At 44.7% G+C, this 6,883-nt stretch overlaps 1 protein-coding gene across 1 annotated transcript; it reads right to left on the bottom strand.

Annotated features, from left to right (window-relative positions):
• Positions 1-2,369: 2,369 nt before the first annotated feature.
• CLEC14A (C-type lectin domain containing 14A) lies at positions 2,370-4,545 on the bottom strand. The gene has a single exon (XM_027572837.2). The coding sequence runs from the start codon at positions 4,263-4,265 to the stop codon at positions 2,796-2,798; it is 1,470 nt and encodes a 489-aa protein (XP_027428638.1). The 5' UTR covers positions 4,266-4,545; the 3' UTR covers positions 2,370-2,795.
• Between the last annotated feature and the right edge of the window lie 2,338 nt (positions 4,546-6,883).

Genomic DNA, 6,883 nt, shown 5'->3' with positions numbered 1-6,883 from the left:
TGAATCCAAAAGCTAGTTCTTTGAAAAGATCAACCAAATTGACAGACCTTTAGTTAGACTAATCCCATCCCCAAAGAGGAAATACTCAAATTACTAAAATTAGAAATCAAAGAGAAGACATCACTACCAATCTTATGGAAATGAAAAAGAATTATATGAGACTACTGGTCAAACAATAATGGTTTACTTTTAATCAGTGGTAAAACTCACTGAAGAACAGGTCTCAACACATGTGCAAAGATATGGATGTATGAATTTGTGATTTTTGTATGTAGAGCACTTTCAGAAGCATCTGAAAGCCTAAGTTGTGGCTGCTGGATTGGATGACTAAAATGAAGGGGAGGTCATTGGAAGTGAGGAAGTCAAGGAACTGAAATGTACAGGCATTGGAAGAGTCATACATGAGGGCTTTGAAATTGTGTAAAATAATGGCAGGACTTAGGCTGAAGAGAAAGACTGTAAATTAAATACCAAGTCTTCCTTTGAAGGAGATGACCAAACAGGTAGCTATATGAGATGAGTATGGGGACAGAGGGTTTTTAAGTAGGAAAGGATTGAACTTCAAAGAGATTGGAGAAGTAATAAAATGGTAGTAGAGAAGTAGGAAAGTCCCTAACCTTAGCTCACAAGAGATCAAGCTTGGCTGGCCTGATTCTGCCATGGATTCAAGATTATATGGAAGACTTCATAGCCAGAAATTTAAGACAGTTGTATGAAGCTTGGTCCGCAATTGCTATCTGTCAGGAAATCAAGTATGAAAACAGATCGTTTTCTCTAATTCTTTCCTGACTTACTTACAAGGGGAAAGAATGGCAGGTAATAGGTGAGCAGTTGAGCTCAAACCTATTTGTTTTTCACATAGAGCATTTGGATCCCAAGATTTGTAATGCCACCAGGGTCATGTTGCATAATAAATTAATGATACCTACTGCATTGTATTATAACAATGATACAAAGGCCATCTACTTTAAGACAAAGCATGTGTACACACAGATACATCCACACACAGATATAGATAACTTTAGATGTATTTATAATTATAGATATAGATAATTGACAGTTCATTTATAGAAGGGCCTATTTTTCAAGTTACAAAAGAAAGGATCATATATTCTATTCAAATAGTTACCTTCTTACAGAGAGGTCATGTAGTAAAGAGTAAGGATTAAACACCACAACTGAGGTGAACTGAGACACACTCTGACAAGTTAGGGACATTGAGTAAGGCATTACTTATCTGATTCTAGTTTTCTTGTGAAATGATATTGTTTAAAATTTCCTTCAAATGTTAATTCTAATTCATTTGTGATTTTATTTTATATATATTTAGTATATGAAGCAAAATTACCTATTACTTTATTCCTTTAATGTTACAATACCATATGTATTTTATATATTGTACACTTAAGAACATCAAAATGGTCCTGTGAAAATATAGTGCAAACTTCCTGTTTTCATTCTTCCTGGTTACTAAGCTTGTTTCTCCTCTCTTCATGTAACAACCCCCACACACTTAGTTTTAAAGTCTCAGCGTACTAATAGAAGTGGGAAATTTTTTAGGGATCTCAACCTTACTAGATAGTGATTATTATTACATCTTAATTGTTTTTTAGATGAATGCTTCATTTAGATTACTTTCTAATGCCCCAAGTCATAACAAGATGATAAATATTTGTATTTACCACTTATTTCCTATGCTGTTAATTCTTATGGAGAGCTGTTACCATGCCTGTTGTTAAATTATAAACATGCCAAGATAGGCATGTATGGTCACTGCACACACTTTCTTTAAGGGAGGTAAGGAAATGGTTTGGAATTGAAGTTTTTTAATGGATTAAATAGTGCATAAAAACCTAGCAACTTTGGAAGAATTCCAGCTCATTTTTGCTTTAATGCACCCAGAAGATTTCAAATCAATACTTAGCATTAACGTTTTAATTGGAAATTAACATCACCATAATTGGAAGTGAGGATCAGCATTCTGATATTTAGGAGAGGGCTATTTGGTTGGGAAGGTCATTACACTGGAGAGCACAAACACTGGAAAAGGAAAACACAAATCATTTGTTTCCTTGAACAAGGACACACAGTAAACACTTAAATTGGTGGTCAACTATAATTTGCTTCCAGAGCCAGCTATGCTGGCAACACTACAGTTTGGATTTATAGCAGAGCACATAAGTAGTAGTGACTTTGAAAGCAAAGTATAAAAGAACCAAGGAAAAAGTTGCTAGTTGTTAAAGATCTACTCCTCATTACAAGGACTTGAAAATTTCCCCTTCAATCTAAGAGCAGCAACTGTTGTTGCTCTTCTCAGCATGCTCCTCAGCTGTTTTTCCTAAATAATCAATCCTCCAGGAGACCAAAGATATTTGAGTGTGGGTTATCAACAATCCTTTATTTTTTGCCTGGGAATTTCAAACCAATGTATGTCCAACCTGAACAATATAGACAGTTTCCTTTCCATGTTGGTTTATTCTTTTTAAATTGTATTGTTTTCTATTTGCTTCCAATATCTTAGAAGTTCAACCACTTCTCCAAGTCCCCCAGAATCAGCACAAGTAAACACCTCTCCCCAGTAGGATCCCAGCCCTCAGTACCACCATAAGGCACTTCGACCTCTTCCACCTTCAGGCAATGAACGTCCAGTTCAGATTTGGCTTCTCAGTGAAGGAGAGGGAATTTGGGGGAAGGGGATTTTCTATAAAGAATGGTCCCATAAATAAATTCCTCTTCTTTTCCCTTTTCATTGAAAGTGAAAAACTCTGCTCAGAAGTGCCCATTGTCCCGTTTCCCTATGTGTCACCAGAGCCAAGAGAGGACCCTGTCAGCGAGGCGCCCTCTGCTCTGTCCCGCAGACCACAGTCCCCCACCTTCACCCCACTGTCTGTGCAATGTACAGAATTGGAACGCAGAACAGCGGCTTCAGCATCACTCTCCATGGCCGGCTGGGCCAAGGGCCCCTTTCTTGGCTGGGAGGAAGGGCTTTTGTGGAAGCAGAGTTTGAAAAGCCCCAGCACTGTCATGGTCAAGATAATCAACACTACGACCGCTATGCTCACAAGTATGAAGACCACGGTGGAGGAGGAGTCGAAAGGTTGGGGAATGGCAGAGGAAGACGTGGAATTAAACTTGGGAATCACGCTTCCTGAAGAGGTGATGGCAGCCTTCGAATTGGCTTGAGGGGACGTCTGAAGGGTAGACATCGTGCTCTGTGCTCCCCACTCAGGAATCTCGGGAATAGATGTTGCTGAACTGCCTTGTCCAGGGACATGCGGTACCTCTCCTGGCTTCTCATGTACGGTGGGTGACCACGTTCTCTTCGGGACCGGGCTGGCAGCAGTGGCCGGCCTGGTGGGCACCTTGGTCCCCTCAGGGGCCGGCTGTCCTTCCCCACTGGTTACACAAGAACGTCCGTCTTTCCCCAGCACGAAGCCCGAGGCGCACTCGCAGGCAAAGCCTCCCGAGTCGTCTAGGCAGTTAGGGAGCTCCGCGCATTTGCCAGCACGGAGGTACCTCCCGGGACAGGGACAGAGCTCGGCCCCGGAGGGTATCCCGTCCCAGCGCGCGCTGACCTCGTCTGCGATGCAGGTGGCTGTGATGGAGAGCTGCCCGGGGCAAAGCGCACTCACCTTGGTCCCTGCGGGACTGAAGTCCAACGCCGCGCTGTACAGCTGGAAGGGCGCGCGGTAGCTCAAGTTAGAGGCGGCCCCGGGGCGCGGCGCCGGGCACAAGCCGTCAAACTGGTATTTGCACAGGTAGCCATTGGCGCGCGAGTGGCAACGCATCTCCTTCCAGCCTGCGGGCTCGACCCCCCGGGTGGCCTGGAGTCCCGCGCAACTCCGAGAGGTGCAGGAGCGTTGGGGTTCCTCCACCCATTGCAGCGTGTCGCTTTCGGACCCGCTGACGTCGGGGGACAGCCAGGAGAAACCCCGTAACGGCTCGTTGTCCAGGGTGCAGTGGGATCGCCCGCGTTCCAGCGCCACCCAGAACAGAAGGTCTTTGGAGCCCCCTCCGGGCCCCGGGCCTGCCCGCAGGAGTGCAAGCACCGCGCGGAGCTCGGCGCCCCCGCGCACGGTGCTGAGCGCCCCGCCGCGCAGACTGCAGGCCTCCTCGGCCGCCAGCCTCTGGATGGTAGCGTGGTGCAGGCTGTAGCAGGCCCCAGAGGCCGAGCAGCCCGCGCGGTCGGCGGTGGGGTGCTCGCCGCGGCCAGGCCGAGGCCAGAAAGCCTGCCAGAAGAGGCACAGGGCGAGCGCCGGCCTCATCTTGGAGGCCCTGCTCCCACAGCTGTTCCCTACTTGGATCTGTCCCGCCCGAGGGCGCGGAGCTGTCCCAAGAGCGCGGTCACCGCCCCCTACAGCTGGCTCTCCCCCTCTTCCCCCGCCCCACTCCCGCCAGAGTCCTCAACTGCCAAGAATCCCCACCACCGTCCTGGCGGCAAACAGCTTTCCTTAGGCCCCGACAGGAAATGTGTCCGGAGCTCTGGCAGGCCCGGTGCAGCCCTGATTTATTCTGGGGTCAAGAACACAGCTGGCGCCAGGGCACTGGGAACACAGTCGACCAGGTCAAACACCCCGCTTACAGCAGGAGAAAAAGAAAGAAAGTCGCTACTGGGAGGAAACGTATCATTTCCCCCCCCCCCCCCCCATTAGAAAGTTTCAGGAGCTCAGATCCCAAAACACTTTGGTGAACACTGATAGGAAGGACTGGAAACGAGGAACTCGCTGACAGCCCACGCCCGCCCATTGTGCTTCGCCCGGGGCAGTCGAGTTGGCTTCACAACAATGTGTAGACCGCTCCAGTCTTCCTCGGGCCGGAGACTGGGGCGGGGGAAAGAACCTCGGGAGAAATATAAGCATCTCCCTTCATCACCAGAAGCAGCACTATTAAAGCGCCAGTCTCCCGGGTTCTGCTTCTCTGTTCTGCCAAAGGAGATTCCTGTGGGCTAATCGCTAGTGGAAGAATGTAGAGTTCCTTTGGGGTGTCTTTTTTTTTTTTTTAATAATTTTTATTGTTATGTTAATCACCATACATTACATCATTAGTTTTTTATGTAGTGTTCCATGATTCATTGTTTGTGCATAACACCCAGTGCTCCACGCAGAATGTGCCCTCTTTAATACCCATCACCAGGCTAACCCATCCCCCCACCCCCCTCCCCCTTTGGGGTGTCTTAAATGGGTAATCCTGCATCTTCAGTCACAGCTTGCCTTGAAGTTTATTTTTTGCTGCCATTTGTTTCTCCTTGAAATGGCATATCGGTTCATTCAGGAAAGGAAATGTACTTCTGGGCCTAAATGAAAAATAATGGCCATAGATCTTAACTGTTGTGTAGTTAGGTTTCCTTACTACGATATTGGTTCACAACTTCTTCAAGCTTATATGTTATATAAAAATGAGATTGGGGGCGCCTGGGTGGCTCAGTCGTTAAGCGTCTGCCTTCGGCTCAGGTCATGATCCCATGGTCCTGGGATCGAGCCTGCAACGGGCTCCCTGCTTGGCGAGAAGCCTGCTTCTCCCTCTCCCACTCCCCCTGCTTGTGTTCCCTCTCTTGCTGTCTCTCTCTGTCAAATAAATAAATAAAATCTTTAAAAAAAATGAGATCATGGCCTTATTAATGTTTGAGAACAACTACCCCGTGTGTAACTTTATCTTTGAACTATTTTAATATCATTTTCTCCTGTTACTGAGGGCCAATATTTGTATCAGGAAGTTGTAAAAGTCCCTTTTAAGGAACACTAGAGTTCAGTATTCTTAAATTAAATTATTTATTACATTATAATGCATATTATATACTGTAAAAAAATACCCTGTCACTTAAAAGATGGGTGAATCAATTTCTTCAGAGTTCCAGTTTCTTAAAAATATAAGCAATTAACTCAATTGGAAATGGGGAGGAATTAAAGATGAGTAAAGGAAGACATGTTTAAACACTGTACTGTCTATGGAAAGATTTTCTTGTTAGCAACTTAGGCAATTCTATACCATTTTAGGAAATGCATTATCTATCTTGGCTCACAGTGACCAAATACATTGCAATAGAAGTACAAACAGTTTCAACTAAGACCACTTAACATGCAGGATGCTTTTAAATATCTACAATCAGAATGAAAGTTGCCATTCCATGACTAATGCATACCACACTTTTAAACTCACTTTCTTGTGCTGGGTTAGACTGTTCAGATGAGTGAAAAGGGGTTGGAAGGAAGGCCTCAGGATCACATCTTTATGCCCCCACCTCATTTTTACCACTACTCTCATTCTTCTTTCCCTCTTGGAAATTCTATGTATGTTAACAAATGATAGCAAACACAGGAACCATCATCACACTTACCTTGCTTTTGCTGACTACGGAGTTCTGCAGCAGGATTTCTCTACTACCCTTGCTGTTCTCCAATTTAAAAGACATTCAAATTAGTCCTTCATTTCAGATGGCCATGTCACCTAAAACATGACTTTGCATTTAAATTGAGTAACTAAGTGTCTTATGAGAAAGGAACATGAAAATCTAGAAATCTAATTGAATGGATTTTAAAAACACTTAATCATGTGGGCCAACTCTATATACCTTTGCAATCAAATGACTATGTGTTCATAAATGTGTCCATGTAGCACTATAAATTTTAATAAAATAAAACCTTTTATAAACCTAAGTAGGCAATGGAAATCTTTCAGATATTTTTTAAATCACTTGGGATGAGGTGAAGCTTCTAGAGTAAGAAAGAATGAATGACGGGAGAGCTTATAGCAAATACATGATCTCACTCCCTGGCATTCTGCCATTCAGGAGGTGGGATACTAGAAGAGAACACAGTGGCAGAAATAACTGCATATCACAGTCCCAGCCACGACTGCAGTAATGTGAGAGAAGAGTTACCCGAAA

The sequence above is a fragment of the Zalophus californianus genome, chromosome 6, assembly GCF_009762305.2.
Source record: "Zalophus californianus isolate mZalCal1 chromosome 6, mZalCal1.pri.v2, whole genome shotgun sequence".
In the NCBI taxonomy this organism is placed as follows: domain Eukaryota; kingdom Metazoa; phylum Chordata; class Mammalia; order Carnivora; family Otariidae; genus Zalophus; species Zalophus californianus.
This window is presented reverse-complemented; position numbering and strand designations above follow the sequence as displayed.